The sequence below is a fragment of the Gigantopelta aegis genome, chromosome 10 (genome assembly GCF_016097555.1).
Source record: "Gigantopelta aegis isolate Gae_Host chromosome 10, Gae_host_genome, whole genome shotgun sequence".
NCBI lineage: Eukaryota > Metazoa > Mollusca > Gastropoda > Neomphalida > Peltospiridae > Gigantopelta > Gigantopelta aegis.
The window spans coordinates 1383620-1400729 of record NC_054708.1 but is presented as its reverse complement, the minus strand read 5'-3'; the positions used below and the strand labels follow the sequence as shown (position 1 = coordinate 1400729).

Here is a 17110-nt window from a genome sequence, read left to right as displayed (position 1 = left end):
ATACAAACCTCAAATAAACAAGGAGAAATGCCACAGTGACCTACAAATCTCAAATAAACAAGGAGAAATGCCACAGTGACCCACAAACCTCAAATAAACATGGTGGTGTGTCACAGTAACCTACAAACCTCAAATAAACATGGTAGAATGTCACAGTGACCCACAAACCTCAAATAAACAAGGAGAAATGCCACAGTGACCCACAAACCTCAAATAAATATGGTTGAATGCCACAGTGACCTACAAACTCAAATAAATATGGTAGAATGTCACAGTAAACTACAAATCTCAAATACACATGGCAGAATGTCACAGCGACCTACAACCCTCAAATAAACATGGTGGCATGTCATTGACCTACAAACCTCAAATAAACATGGTAGAATGTCACAGTAAACTACAAACCTCAAATAAACATGGCAGAATGTCTCAGCGACCTACAAACCTCAAATAAACATGGTGGTATGTCATTGACCTACAAACCTCAAATAAACATGGTAGAATGTCACAGTAAACTACAAACCTCAAATAAACATGGCAGAATGTCTCAGCGACCTACAAACCTCAAATAAACATGGTGGCATGTCACTGACCTACAAACCTCAAATAAACATGGTGGCATGTCATTGACCTACAAACCTCAAATAAACATGGCTGAATGTCATTGACCTACAAACCTCTGCTTCCAGTGCCTTGTGCCTCTCATCACCTGACAGAGTCTGATCGTGAACTCTCTGCTCCAACAACGTAACCCGATCCTGCAGGTTCTCGATGTGGTCATCCTTCTCTGATATCAACAAGGTCGTCTGAAAACACACACGGAATTCCACGGCATGGATGTTAGATGTCAAAGTTAAGAAACAAACACACACAAATGTGTATTTTATACAATTCTCCAAATTGTGTCATAAATACATTCAGTATATCAAAGACTGTGGTATGAGCTGTCCTGTCTGTGGGAAAGTGCATATAAAAGATCACTTGCTGCTAACAGAAAAATGTAGTGCAAAATTTTTTCAAATATTTTATATCCAATAGCTAATGATTAATAAATCAATGAACTCTAGTGGTGTCGTTAAACAAAATCAAACTTTAACTTTTGAACACATTCAAAATACAGATGACAGATCTGGGATGATTTTATAAGTTTGTATTTGTATAATTCATTGATGATAGTTTAATGAATATTCTGTTCTAACAACTTAATAACATCTACCTGATCTGTAAAATCATTGAAATTTGCATAACATGTTCTGCACAAACATAAAAATGTATGGAGAGGCTGTCATAGTTCAGATTTGTTTATAACCACTTCAAACAAATAACACTAATGACAAAATTTACTTTGTTTTGGTAAACATCTGCATTTCTTTGAAGAACTTTCAGTTCATTCTCCAGGTCAGCAAACTCTATGTTTCTTTTGGAAATGTAATTTATTTTCTGCAATTAAAGACAATATGAAACAACATTTAGGTCATCAAGTCAATCTTAGTGTACAAAGCTTAACAACAGACAAATATTTACACAAATACAAAGTACGTAATGACGAGTTTGATGCACACACAGTAAAATTAACCTGCTAATAGCATGATCTTTTCGTGATTTGTAGTCTCTTCTGGTCTATCTTTTGTTAGGTTTTATTCTTCAACACTGTAATGTTAACCCTTTGACTGTTAGTGTGGTAATTTTATTCTAAACCACTCTAATGGGCATCCTACAGACATGTGTTAACCCCTTGTCTGTCAGTGTCATTGTTTTCAGTCTTTAACACAGTAAATGACATTATACAGACTTGTGTTAACCCCTTGTCTGTCAGTGTGATTGTTTTCAGTCTTTAACACAGTAAATGACATTATACAGACTTGTGTTAACCCCTTGTCTGTCAGTGTCATTGTTTTCAGTCTTTAACACAGTAAATGACATTGTACAAGCTTGTGTTAACCCCTTGTATATCAGTGTGATAATTTTTAGTCTTTAACATACTAAACATTATATTTGCTGTATTAACCCCTTATCTGTCAGCATAATAGTTTTTAATACTTAACACACTAAATGACATTATATCGGCTGTGTTAACCCCTTAATTATCTGTCAGCATGATAGTTTTTAATCTTTAACACACTAAATGGCATTACATAAGCTGTGTTAACCCTTTATCTGTCAGCATGATAGTTTTTAATCTTTAACACACTAAATGACATTACATAGGCTGTGTTAACCCTTTATCTGTCAGTGTGATAGTTTTTAATCTTTAACACACTAAATGACATTATATAGGCTGTGTTAACCCTTTATCTGTCAGTGTGATAGTTTTTAATCTTTAACACACTAAATGACATTATATCGGCTGTGTTAACCCTTTATCTGTCAGTGTGATAATTTTTAATCTTTAACACACTAAATGACATTATATCGGCTGTGTTAACCCCTTAATTATCTGTCAGCATGATAGTTTTTAATCTTTAACACATACATAACATTACATAGTTCTGCATTAACACCTTGCATTAACCCCTTGTATTCTACCAAGCTGTTAATGCATAAATACCTCTGTTAGTTCCGAGTTCACTTCTTCAAGTCTCTTTTCAAACAAAGCCTTTTCCCTGGTCATGATATCTACCACTTTACTGTGCTGGATGGTTTCTTCTCTTAATCGCTCACTGAAAGTACACACATGCTAGGAAGATATAGCAAAGTATTCACCGACAGAAGTGCTCATCAATCAAAGAATCTACAATTTAATTAAATTAGTTTAATACTAGTATTAATGTCGACACAGTTGATAGTAAATTCTTATCCGAATATACAATACTTTGAGATGTGTAATTTGAATATCAATTGCTGTTTGCCACTTGCTAATTTCAAGCCCTGGTGTTTAAAGTTGTTTTATTGCCAGGGCTTGTATTATCAATTATTATATACATACGTCATTTACATATTTGTTTTCTGCTGTTGGATATGTTCTGTAAAAAACATATATTGTATAATGTATTACTGTATGGTTATGAAAAAAAAAATAATAATAATAATAATAATAATAAAATAAGATTATCAATATATTAAAAGTATTTTATGTTCATTTCAGATTAATTTATTTGTTACATATAAATACACACAAACATACATGTCCATAATCTCACACACACACACTAACACATAGACACACTAACAAACACACAGACACACACACACACTAACACACACTCACAGACACACTAACACACACATACTAACACAACACACACACACACTAACACACATACACACACACACACATACCACACACACCACACACACAGACTAAGATACAAAGACAGACACCCATTTTAATGATGACGAGAATGAAGTCAAAGACTACCTCTCTGTCTCTAAATCTTTCAGCTTCTCTTTTATGTCGACTAGATCACTTTCCTGGTCCTTTATTGTTTTCTCAAACAGTTCACACTGCTTCGTTTTGAAGTCAAGGTCACTTTTACCTTTCATCAAATCTTCTTCCGCAATGAGAAGCTACAAATAAATTGAACAGAGATATACAAATACATTGAACAGAGACATACAAATACATTGAACAGAGACATACAAATACATTGAACACAGATATACAAATGCATTGAACACAGACATACAAATACATTGAACACAGACATACAAATACATTGAACAGACATACAAATACATTGAACAGACATACAAATACATTGAACACAGACATACAAATACATTGAACACAGACATACAAATACATTGAGCACAAGTATACAAATAGACATACAAATACATTGAACAGAGACATACAAGTACATTGAACACAGACATACAAATACATTGAACAGAGACATACAAATACATTAACAGAGACATACAAATACATTGAACAGACATACAAATACATTGAACACAGACATACAAATACATTGAACACAAGACACACAAATACATTGCACAGACTGCATTTCTTTGAAGAACTTTCAGTTCATTCTCCAGGTCAGCAAACTCTATGTTTCTTTTGGAAATGTAATTTATTTTCTGCAATTAAAAACAATATGAAACAACATTTAGGTCATCAAGTCAATCTTAGTGTACAAAGCTTAACAGACAAATATTTACACAAATACAAAGTACGTAATGACCGAGTTTGATGCACACACAGTAAAATCAACCTGCTAATAGCATGATCTTTTCGTGATTTGTAGTCTCTTCTGGTCTATCTTTTGTTAGGTTTTATTCTTCAACACTGTAATGTTAACCCTTTGACTGTTAGTGTGGTAATTTTATTCTAAACCACTCTAATGGGCATCCTACAGACATGTGTTAACCCCATGTCTGTCAGTGTGATTGTTTTCAGTCTTTAACACAGTAAATGACATTATACAAGGTTGTGTTAACCCTTGTCTGTCGGTGTCATTGTTTTCAGTCTTTAACACAGTAAATGACATTATACAGACTTGTGTTAACCCCTTGTCTGTCAGTGTGATTGTTTTCAGTCTTTAACACAGTAAATGACATTATACAGAGTTGTGTTAACCCCTTGTCTGTCAGTGTCATTGTTTTCAGTCTTTAACACAGTAAATGACATTGTACAAGCTTGTGTTAACCCCTTGTATATCAGTGTGATAATTTTTAGTCTTTAACACACTAAACATTATATTTGCTGTATTAACCCCTTATCTGTCAGCATAATAGTTTTTAATACTTAACACACTAAATGACATTATATCGGCTGTGTTAACCCCTTAATTATCTGTCAGCATGATAGTTTTTAATCTTTAACACACTAAATGGCATTACATAAGCTGTGTTAACCCTTTATCTGTCAGCATGATAGTTTTTAATCTTTAACACACTAAATGACATTACATAGGCTGTGTTAACCCTTTATCTGTCAGTGTGATAGTTTTTAATCTTTAACACACTAAATGACATTATATAGGCTGTGTTAACCCTTTATCTGTCAGCATGATAGTTTTTAATCTTTAACACACTAAATGACATTATATCTGCTGTGTTAACCCTTTATCTGTCAGTGTGATAGTTTTTAATCTTTAACACACTAAATGACATTATATCGGCTGTGTTAACCCTTTATCTGTCAGCATGATAGTTTTTAATCTTTAACACTCTAAATGACATTATACCCCCTGTGTTAACCCCCTGAACAGACATACAAATACAATGAACACAGACATACAAATACATTGAACACACATACAAATATACGTTGAACACGCACACACAAATACGTTGAACACAGACACACAAATATGTTGAACAGAGACACACAAATACATTGAACAGAGACACATACAAATACGTTGAACAGAGACATACAAATACGTTGAACAGACATACAAATACGTTGAACACAGACATACAAATACGTTGAACACAGACATACAAATATGTTGAACAGAGACATACAAATATGTTGAACAGAGACATACAAATATGTTGAACAGAGACATACAAATACGTTGAACACAGACACACAAATACGTTGAACACAGACATACAAATACATTGAACAGAGGTATACAAGTAGAAACTGACACAGCTGTTAGGTTCTGCTCATTAAGTGTTTAATCTCAGTCCACTTACCTCCCAGGTGTTTAATCTCAGTCCACTTACCTCCCAGGTGTTTAATCTCAGTCCACTTACCTCCCAGGTGTTTAATCTCAGTCCACTTACCTCCCAGGTGTTTAATCTCAGTCCACTTACCTCCCAGGTGTTTAATCTCAGTCCACTTACCTCCCAGGTGTTTAATTGTAGCCAAATTGACTGAACAGATGTTTAACTTTAGCCAATTCAACTCACTAGGTATTTACCTTTAGCCAATTCAACTCACCAGGTGTTTAACTTTGGCCAATTCAACTCACCAGGTATTTACCTTTAGCCAATTCAACTCACCAGGTGTTTAACTTTAGCCAATTCAGCTCACCAGGTATTTACCTTTAGCCAATTTAACTCACCAAGTGTTTAACTTTAGCCAATTCTTGAGTTGTAAAACCTTGAACTTCATCATTTTCTTCTTCACGCTTAAAAAGCGTCTTTTGAAATATTTCTGCATTTTTTACTTTCTCTTGCGCTTGTTGGAGTTCCTGTAAGAGAATTTGAACCATGTGTCTGAAACTCAGAACTCTCAGTAACTTGAGTAGTTAGTGATACTTCACTTTTATACACTGCTTTACAGTTAAACGTTAGTTTTGTTTAACGACACCACTAGAGCCATGGTTCAAGGGCCATAACTCTGTGACAAAATGGGTAACTAGTCATGAAAGTCAAATGTGATCTGTAGCAGTATTTAATAAAGTTATACACAAAATGTCAACTCAATATCTCAAGGCATTGTGAAAAAGGTCTCAAAAAACTATATGAGTGATAGATGGACACACAGACAGAAGGACAAAGACAAAACCTAAAGTCACCTCCGGTTGGACTGGTAGGGGACTAATAAGAATAACACTAATTCTGATACTATAAACTGTAACATGAGGTTATACCTAATACCTTTGGTCAATGACATTTCTGGGCATCAGAAAGACAACTGTAACATGAGGTTATACCTAATACCTTTGGTCAATGACATTTCTGGGCATCAGAAAGACAACTGTAACATGAGGTTATACCTAATACCTTTGGTCAATGACATTTCTGGGCATCAGAAAGACAACTGTAACATGAGGTTATACCTAATACCTTTGGTCAATGACATTTCTGGGCATCAGAAAGACAACTGTAACATGAGGTTATACCTAATACCTTTGGTCAGTGACATTTCTGGACATCAGAAAGACAACTGTAACATGAGGAAAGACAACTGTAACATGAGGAAAGACAACTGTAACATGAGGTTATACCTAATACCTTTGGTCAGTGACATTTCTGGGCATCAGAAAGACAACTGTAACATGAGGTTATACCTAATACCTTTGGTCAATGACATTTCTGGGCATCAGAAAGACAGCTGTAACATGAGGTTATACCTAATACCTTTGGTCAATGACATTTCTGGGCATCAAAAAGACAACTGTAACATGAGGTTATACCTAATACCTTTGGTCAATGACATTTCTGGGCATCAGAAAGACAACTGTAACATGAGGTTATACCTAATACCTTTGGTCAATGACATTTCTGGGCATCAGAAAGACAACTGTAACATGAGGTTATACCTAATACCTTTGGTCAGTGACATTTCTGGGCATCAAAAAGACAACTGTAACATGAGGTTATACCTAATACCTTTGGTCAGTGACATTTCTGGGCATCAAAAAGACAACTGTAACATGAGGTTATACCTAATACCTTTGGTCAATGACATTTCTGGGCATCAGAAAGACAACTGTAACATGAGGTTATACCTAATACCTTTGGTCAGTGACATTTCTGGGCATCAGAAAGACAACTAACATGAGGAAAGACAACTGTAACATGAGGTTATACCTAATACCTTTGGTCAGTGACATTTCTGGGCATCAAAAAGACAACTGTAACATGAGGTTATACCTAATACCTTTGGTCAATGACATTTCTGGGCATCAGAAAGACAACTGTAACATGAGGTTATACCTAATACCTTTGGTCAGTGACATTTCTGGGCATCAGAAAGACAACTGTAACATGAGGTTATACCTAATACCTTTGGTCAATGACATTTCTGGGCATCAGAAAGACAACTGTAACATGAGGTTATACCTAATACCTTTGGTCAGTGACATTTCTGGGCATCAAAAAGACAACTGTAACATGAGGTTATACCTAATACCTTTGGTCAGTGACATTTCTGGGCATCAAAAAGACAACTGTAACATGAGGTTATACCTAATACCTTTGGTCAATGACATTTCTGGGCATCAGAAAGACAACTGTAACATGAGGTTATACCTAATACCTTTGGTCAGTGACATTTCTGGGCATCAGAAAGACAACTGTAACATGAGGAAAGACAACTGTAACATGAGGTTATACCTAATACCTTTGGTCAGTGACATTACTGTAACATGAGGAAAGACAACTGTAACATGAGGTTATACCTAATACCTTTGGTCAGTGACATTACTGTAACATGAGGAAAGACAACTGTAACATGAGGTTATACCTAATACCTTTGGTCAGTGACATTACTGTAACATGAGGAAAGACAACTGTAACATGAGGAAAGACAACTGTAACACCATCAAATCGAAACACTCCATATGGTTATCCTTTAATTACCTACCTGCTGTTTTTTCTTTAACTCGTTTTCAAATTTCTCCACCATTGTCGCTGTTAAACGCTGAAACTTCTCATTTTGTTCTTCCAGTTTCTTTGCCGTCACTGAAAATATTAATTAAAAACCTCAACCAATTGATTGGATTTAATCTAAATGCCTGAAAATCAAAATTCAGACATTTTAAAAATAAGAATAGATTGTTTAATGATTCTGCCTGTTATATCGTAACTGTTCCATGTGGTCTATCGAGAACAAACTTGCTATCACAATATACCGGTAGTCTATTCTTATTGAGCATCTACAAATGATCTTTTATTTACACATGCTCCAAGCATTTTACCACTGGGCTATGCCCCACCACCCCCCCACCCCCCAGACATAACATGACATTTGTCTTTGAAGTAATGAATATATAGCTCATGTTTATTGATCTAGGACTTGGTTTGTGAAAAACTGAGAGCAAAAATATTTAATGTAGAGCTAAATTTAGAGGTGGATGCTGATGCCATTGTCACTTCCAAAAGGTAACACCAATATTAACACATATCCTACCCTTTTTATTTCATTAAGGGAAGACTAAAATATAATGGATAAATACTCTTTCATATTCCAATATCTTACTCTGTAAAAAATAATTAATGTACACATCCTTAAACATTAATAGCATTTAATTTTGTAATTAGATATCCACTGCAGTTACTTGACGTATTTTCAAAGATATTATGATGTTCCATTAATTAAAAGTGTTTGTATGTAAATGATGCTCACCTTCCCCATGTTTCTTCACTACCAGTTCTAACTTGTCAATTGTCTTGTTTTTCTCCTTGATAACTGCTGCATATTCTATACAATAAATATATAGAGTCGTATTAAAACAAACTGCTGCATATTCTATACAATAAATACAAACAGTCTGATTAAAAAAAACTGCTGCGTATCCTACACAATAAATACATAGTCATATTAAAACAAACTGCTGCATATTCTATACAATAAATATATACAGTCATATTAAAACAAACTGCTGCATATTCTACACAATAAATACAAACAAACTGCTGCATATTCTACACAATAAATACATACAGTCAGATTAAAACAAACTGCTGCATATTCTACACAATAAATACATACAGTCAGATTAAAACAAACTCATGTTTCTTTGCAACCCGTTCTAATTTGTTGATTGTCCTGCTTTTCTCCTTAATAACTGCTGCATATTCTACATAATAAATACAAATATAACATATATATATAGTGTAACATTGGATCCTTAAATATAATTGCAAAACATCGGACAATGCACTCATCATTTTGGATATGACAAAAAACATTCTTGACTAGCCTAGTTCTGCATAAATATTGTCATGCTAATGTTAGTGGCACCCCACATGTTTGAAACATAATAGCCCTGGTACACTGACAATGGATCAAAATCAAATTTACAAGTGAGACAAACAATCACTTTATGACACATATTTCAGCAATAGCATGCATGTCAGTATTAAAGGGAGCAAGTCAACTCGCCCCGAAACCATCTCGCACCCTACCAACTCACTCATACTATTTAGTCAACTCATATCAATTAATATACCAATATTTTAAGCAATAATGTGCATTAAATATTGTTGAATATGCACACCAGTCAGTCCAAAAGCCTTGCTTGATCATTCCTTTCAGGAACTAAGGGACAAACTCAGAAATGTCGTTAAAATAGGTTTGACAGTTCATTGTAACAGATTATTATTTATCTGTTTAATAAGTGGTTGTAATAGCAGAGTTTCACTGTAATATGTCTAAAATGACACCAAAGTTGTAGACATCCATTTTGTCACAATTGTTTAAGTACAGTGAAGTTTGGGGCAAGGTCCAAACACTGGGGCGAGTTGGTTTTGGGGCGAGTTTGTTTTGGGGCGAGTTGACCAGCATTCGAATCAAATGTTTTATGACCAGTTTTAGAAACAAATGTTTATTTCAGCATCAATTCTGAAGGTGAAGTAAATAAGCTCACCACTGATTTTGGCTTCCAGCTTCTTACACTGCTCCGTTCGCTTCAGTAACAGAGTTGCCATCTCCTCCTGTGATGAACAGTCTTCTGTAAACTGTGAACAGAGATCATCACAAACATCACTGCTAGAGATACAGACATGTATACGTTTTGTAATAATAATTATATTTATTCTGCAACCACTATTTCAGCAGATTATGACTTTTGACAGATACATAGCTACATTACAAAATAGCTCATTTGACCTCTCTAGGTCATTGTACAATGTGGCTGAAATAACAGAAACAATAGTTTTCCCCATAATTTTTATGGACTACAAGATAAAAATAATAATTAGTTAGTGACGTAGGATACTGGCTTTATTCTGTTCAGGCTGAATGGGAAATTTCCAATTTTTACCTTCCCAGGATAAAGCAGATAACTAGTTATTCTCTCTCTCTATATATTCTTATCAATGTTCCTAAAACAAAAGGTGTACTACATAATATATATCACTGTAAGGAATGTGTTTGAGGAAGCCTACATTTAACATGATTTAAAACAGATCAAGGGGATGTCACAACACCAACAAAACTTACTCTTCTAATTTGGCTCCAGTAACAACCATAATCCAGTATGGGCGTAACTCAAAATGTAATATTATGTGATAAACTGTAATAGAATTAAGATTCACACACACACATTTGTTTCTTTTCTCTTGTTCAAATAAGACAAAGTAATCTTCTAAATTATGAAACACACATTCTTTTTTTCTCTTGTTCAAATAAGACAAAGTTATCTTCTAAATTATGAAATACACATTCTTTGTTTTCTCTTGTAAGAGATTTCACTTACTGACGTCTCTTCACCAAAGACACTCCCGGCAGGAGAATCTGCTCCGCTGTTAGCACCATCAACCGGCGGCACTCCATTCTTGCCGTGAGGACTCTGAACTGGGCTAACATTGGCTGGCAAAATAAACAATCACACACTGTTTACAAGAGGAGTCAACAAACTGATAAAGGGTTGGAAAAATGTTTCAATTTAGTGGTAGCCCACTGGGCTACCAGGTACCTAAACTGTGGTAGCCCAGCATCATATTCTGGTAGTCCCAAAATATTCTAATACAGAATTATCTATGTTTTATATTTCCGATTCTGATAATTATTTTCAAGAATAATAAAACTACAACTAAACGTTATCATTTGTCTCATTTATTAATAAAGAATATATATTATATAATACAAGCATGTCATTTGTACAGGTAGGATATTTTCATTTTGTTCGTGCTGTCTGTGCGAATCGTATGGCTGGCGACTGATTGGAGTTTGCTTAGTTCATGTGAGCATGTGATGTGGATTAGTGGCCAGTAAAGTAACTGAATAGTAATTTCAAATATTTTGCTTGGGGTGGTTATTAAAATTATATTATAGGTGTTTGTTTTGGAGGGGGGGGGGGGTGTTAGGTTTTTTCTCCAAGTAGCCCACCGGGTTTACGTCATGGGCGAAACTGGTTGCCCCGAACATCCAGGCACGGGAATTTTCCAACCCTGTGATACATGTATTAATTTATTTCAATTCAACTTATTTCCATGCTTATATCCACAATTGGTAAGCCCATTTGGCTATTTCTCATTCTAACCAGTGCACCATGACTGCTATATCAAAGGTTGTGGTATTTGCTATCCTGTATGTGGGATAGTGCATATAAAAAGATCCCTTGCTACTCTCTAAAATCTAGGTCTTAGTAATGGGCTACTCTCAGCAAACTAAATTCCAAAACTTATATAGCTCCCTTTTTCCTTTCGGTGGACTATAAAAAAAAATGCGCCAAATTTCCATCATTCAAATTGCACACTTTTTCCCTTTGGCATTAATCCTACAGGACATTTCAAATTTCATAGCACCAAAACCAACCCTCCACCTGATGCCGACCCTGGTCAGGCTGCTGGTGCTCTCTTGCACCTGCCAGTGCAGGCGGTCCCTTCTCTTACCCACCCCAAACTTTCTTGTCCTCAACGGAAGAGTCAGCCGAGGCCAGCACCTGTGCCCATGACAGGCATGCACTAAAACAGTTTGCTCTGAATATGCACGTTAATACCTATACCATCCAATAGCCGATGATTAATAAATCAATGTGCTCTAGTGGTGTTGTTAAACAAAACAAACTTTTGCTCATATCCAATTAAAGTTCAAGCATTCTGTCCTGGGCACACACCTCAGCTATCTGGGCTGTCTCTCCAGGACAGAGAGTTTAATAGTGGTTAGTTGTTATGTTAGTTGTTATGTTAGTTGTTATGTTAGTGGTTATGTTAATGGTTAGTGAGAGAAAAGTCAGTGTAGTGGTCTTACACTTACCAACGGAGTTGTTAAAACTAACTCTGGGTAGGTACCAGGCTGCAAACCCAGTACATTTCAGTGTGCTCGTCTTACACTTACCAACGGAGTTGTTAAAACTAACTCTGGGTGGGTACCAGGTTGCAAACCCAGTACATTTCAGTGTGCTCGTCTTACACTTACCAACGGAGTTGTTAAAACTAACTCTGGGTGGGTACCAGGCTGCAAACCCAGTACATTTCAGAGTGCTCGTCTTAACTTACCAACGGAGTTGTTAAAACTAACTCTGGGTGGGTACCAGGTTGCAAACCCAGTACATTTCAGTGTGCTCGTCTTACACTTACCAACTGAGTTGTTAAAACTAACTCTGGGTGGGTACCAGGCTGCAAACCCAGTACATTTCAGTGTGCTCGTCTTACACTTACCAACGGAGTTGTTAAAACTAACTCTGGGTGGGTACCAGGCTGCAAACCCAGTACATTTCAGTGTGATCGTGTGTCCAGGCTGGGGGGGGGGGGGGGGGGGGGGGGGGGGGGGGGGGGGGTGTTGGAGAGACAAAAAGGTTTTGAACAATTCATACTGAGAGATAACTACTCACCTTTTACCGGGCTGGCGTGTCCAGGCTGGGGAAGTGACAGAAAGCTTTTCTCTTCGCTAACGTTGCCGCCTTCTTTCTGAATCTTCTCCTTCAACTTGGCAAACATCTTCAGCCGTCTCTGAACAAATCACAATTCTGAAAACAGAAATACTATTAGTAGTTGAAAGTAGTTTATCAAGATGAACCTTGACGTAACAGGCCCTAATCTAGAATTGAAAAAGTAGGAAAAGTGACTTCTCCCTTCTAAGGAGAGAAAAAAGTCAAAGTAAACATTTTGTAATGTTTCGTCACATTCTGTGTTCATTCAGAAAGGTTCTTAATTAATTAATTAATTAATTATAGACTTAGTTCAAACTGTAATATTTCGTTATCAAATACTATACTTTAGGTAATAAAATTTAAACAAAACATCAAAATATTTTCATTAAAACAACAATAGTATTACGTAACATAATTAATGTGTTGTTGTTATGTTAAAATGAAAGTAATAATTAGTAATATCTGGCATTACTGAAATAGATCTGGCCGAGAAATGAAACAACGCTTGACTGCCAGACTGGTCACTGCAATATGCACCGATATACAGTCTGGCACCAAAGTAAACCAACACTGTTACAGACCAACAGTGTTAAATTAGCTATTTGCTATGACATTAAACATATCAGTGTCTTCACGTCTGTTATGTGATTTTGTTTTTGAAATCGGACTAGGTTCAAAAGATTATGATGATTTTCGACTTCTCACTAATGCCAATAACTCAGCAACTTCAGGATACTTTCAGCAAAAAAAAAAATGGGCCAGATTTGGGCCTGGAAATAAAAACAAACGTTGGCTGTACCAGGGTTGAAAATTAACATGAAAACCATGGTCGCCAGCTGAAGACAAATCTTACTGGTCCTTCTCAAATTCAACTAGCCCTCCAATTATCACATTGTAATTTAAATGGCATACACAGCCAAAATCAAAACTAGAATATTCTTTGTTGAATAATAATCATGTGCTCATTGTATATAGTCTGTTTCCTTCAAAAGGAAATCGATGAATTGGCATGTAACTTCATAATGAATAGTTAAAATTTATATAAAAACATGTTATTAAGTTTTAAACCCATACCAACTCAAATAACATTTAAAAAAAAAAAATATCCAGTATAAATAAAAATAATTCTTTACAAATTATCCTTAAAAAAAAAGAAACAAAGAAATGTTTTATTTAATGACGCACTCAACACATTTTATTTACGGTTATATGGCATCAGACATATGGTTAAGGAAGGACCACACAGATTTTGAGTGGAAACCCGCTGTTGCCATTACATGGGCTACTCTTTCCGATTAGTAGCAAAGGATCTTTTATTTGCACTTCCCACAGGCAGGATAGCACAAACCATGGCCTTTGTTGAACCAGTTATGGATCACTGGTTGGTGCAAGTGGTTTACACCTACCCATTGAGCCTTGCTGAGCACTCACTCAGGGTTTGGAGTCAGTATCTGGATTAAAAATCCCATGCCTCGACTGGGATCCGAACCCAGTACCTACCAGCCTGTAGACCGATAGCCTAACCACGACGCCACCGAGGCCGGTAAATTATCATTAAATTATGATGATTAAATCTCATTTTTAATACAGGGGTGAAAACAAAATGCTAGAACAGCCGAGGTATCCAGCTAGACTTGCATTGTCTCTGAAGTAAAAACAAATAATGCAATACAAAGAGAATAAAGGTAGAATTGTGTGTGCTTTGGTATATAAACCTAATCTCAGGGTGGCAGTCCGCTTTGTGGCGATGCAAGAAGGGGTACAATCTCCAGTCTCGGATTTCCTCGGGAATGGATGAAGCACGCACATGTCGACGTTTAATTTGGATATGTAAATGCTACAGTAGTAGGCTACTAATAAAACAGATATCAAAAGAAAAATCAATCTGTAAAAAAAACCCCAACATTTTACCAAAATATACGATGTATATTAGCTTTCCAGACGGTTCGTCCACTGGACAATTCGTTCACAGACAATTCGTCCACTCACCTTGGACAATTCATCCACTCGATGACTGCATTTTTTTCAAACATATTAATAGTTATTTCTTTGACATTGTAATCGTTTCTTAACATTATTTTGTGGTATACTATAACCAAAAAAGTAAAATAGAGTTAGAATTCAACATTACTATCCAGTTTTTATTAACTGTTTGTATTCATTATCATGCGGATGATTCGTCCACGGACGATTTGTCCACTCGCTCGTACACGATGTGGTAAATAGGTAATGCAAGCCTCTGTGTTGGAAGACTTTATTACCCCCCCCCCCCCCCCCGGTCATGTTCTCCTTCAATGGCGTAAATTCTATCCACTGTACCCTCCCTCGTCACGTTATCCCCATATGCCTAATAACCTCGAAATAAAATAAAAACTTGTTGTCTTCAATTCCAATTTAATTAAATGTACATTAAAAAACAATTCAACAAAACAACAAATGTCATTCAAAAGTTAACATATTTGACAGTAGTAGAAATGCACAAGCGAATGTTTTTGGTCAATTAAATCAGTGTAGAATCGATGAATGGTATTTCGTTGTTGTTAACTGCACAAATCACTGTAGGAGATTATCCATTCAAATATCACTGGAAGAGAAACGTCCAACAGTCAGCCGACTAATGAATGGATAATCTTGCAAGAGCACGAATCAATTCTTTGGCAGTAATTTCGTCATTGGTGTAGCGTCTCCAAATGGCAAAGAATTCTCCCTGCCGGGTCCTATGCTTCAGCCGTTGCAGCCGTTGCATCCGTCCATACACCCCTTTGGTCTAACATATGACATATCAGACTCTGGGCTCTATGATATCTTAGTCCCAACCAGCCATACCATCGATAACAAATTATGTTAAATGGTTTTCATTAAGGTTTATCAATTAATAGAAATATCAATGACTAAGAGTGGGTTTTAGCAGCTCAATGGGCCACTACACCGACTAAGACAAAACAGTAACCCCTGAACAATTATCATACTGTCAATAACATGCACACACAATTTACAAAGATACTTTTAAACAGACTAACTACTCATACCACTTTTACACCTGACAGTTTTGGTCACAATAAGTATTCAGGCTCCCTTTTTGGGAGTATGGGTGGAATATGGGGACAAGTTGATTTTTATTGCCCGAATGAAACGAAAATGTCCGAATCTGGAACACAACGTATATTTATATTCGCATTAATACCAAGACGCTATATAGGATTCCCCCTGAGCGTGCTGTAACCTCACCGTGGTGCAGGGGTGTAACATTCTCTTTGAGAATGGCCAATACAGCACACATTGAAATTTTGAGTAAAAGTCGGTATCTATCTGTCATATTTGTATTTTTGCACAATTCTTTACACTGTTTTTATTTAAATCTTGAATTTTTATACTGATGTTGATCATCACCTTATTTGTTTGCATTAGGCCGGAATTTTTTTTAACTTGTTTCCTATTACATGCTGGAAAAATATAGGGTAGGTAGGTAGGAAAAACATTTTATTTTGGAAAATAATTTTACCGGTATCCAAAATAACCTCTGCATGTATAGAAATGCATTATGCAAACCAACAATACCATTCATCACAGTGTTTACCCTAGAAATGAAGTAAGGCATGGTAAAGAGACGTTTTGGGGGCATATTTTATGTGCAGTTTTAAATATAAGGTGTTTTTTTTCCATTATACAATTTTCAAAAGAACAAAAACCGTGTGGCCATTTTATTTTCTATATCTATTTCATAACTTAATTTTAAAAAGGAAATATGTAGTACTATCCACATAGGTGTGTTTAAAGGCTTCTTTTTACATGGGCAACTTATAAATTTATAAAAGGCAAGGCATTTTGATTTTGAGGGCAACATGGTACTAACCTATCTGTGGGAGAGTACATACAAAAGACCCCTTGCTGTTTAATAACAGGCAGAAGGTTTACTCTCACACTAACACTTAACTTCTGTA

The 17110-nt window shown here is 35.8% G+C and overlaps 1 protein-coding gene across 2 annotated transcripts in view; it reads right to left on the bottom strand.

Moving 5' to 3' along the window:
• The window catches only part of LOC121382791 (golgin subfamily A member 1-like), a 47769-nt gene that overhangs the window by 28160 nt on the left and 2499 nt on the right, over window positions 1-17110 (bottom strand). For both annotated transcript variants that reach the window (XM_041512397.1, XM_041512398.1), the window contains exons 2-11: window positions 13131-13265; window positions 11052-11164; window positions 10221-10311; window positions 8978-9052; window positions 8216-8313; window positions 5967-6095; window positions 3359-3507; window positions 2549-2660; window positions 1345-1440; window positions 678-806 (exon numbers count right to left, since the gene is read on the bottom strand). In XM_041512397.1, the coding sequence (XP_041368331.1) occupies window positions 678-806; window positions 1345-1440; window positions 2549-2660; window positions 3359-3507; window positions 5967-6095; window positions 8216-8313; window positions 8978-9052; window positions 10221-10311; window positions 11052-11164; window positions 13131-13236 (1098 nt within the window). In that variant the 5' untranslated portion in view covers window positions 13237-13265. The remainder of the gene's footprint in view (window positions 1-677; window positions 807-1344; window positions 1441-2548; window positions 2661-3358; window positions 3508-5966; window positions 6096-8215; window positions 8314-8977; window positions 9053-10220; window positions 10312-11051; window positions 11165-13130; window positions 13266-17110) is intronic.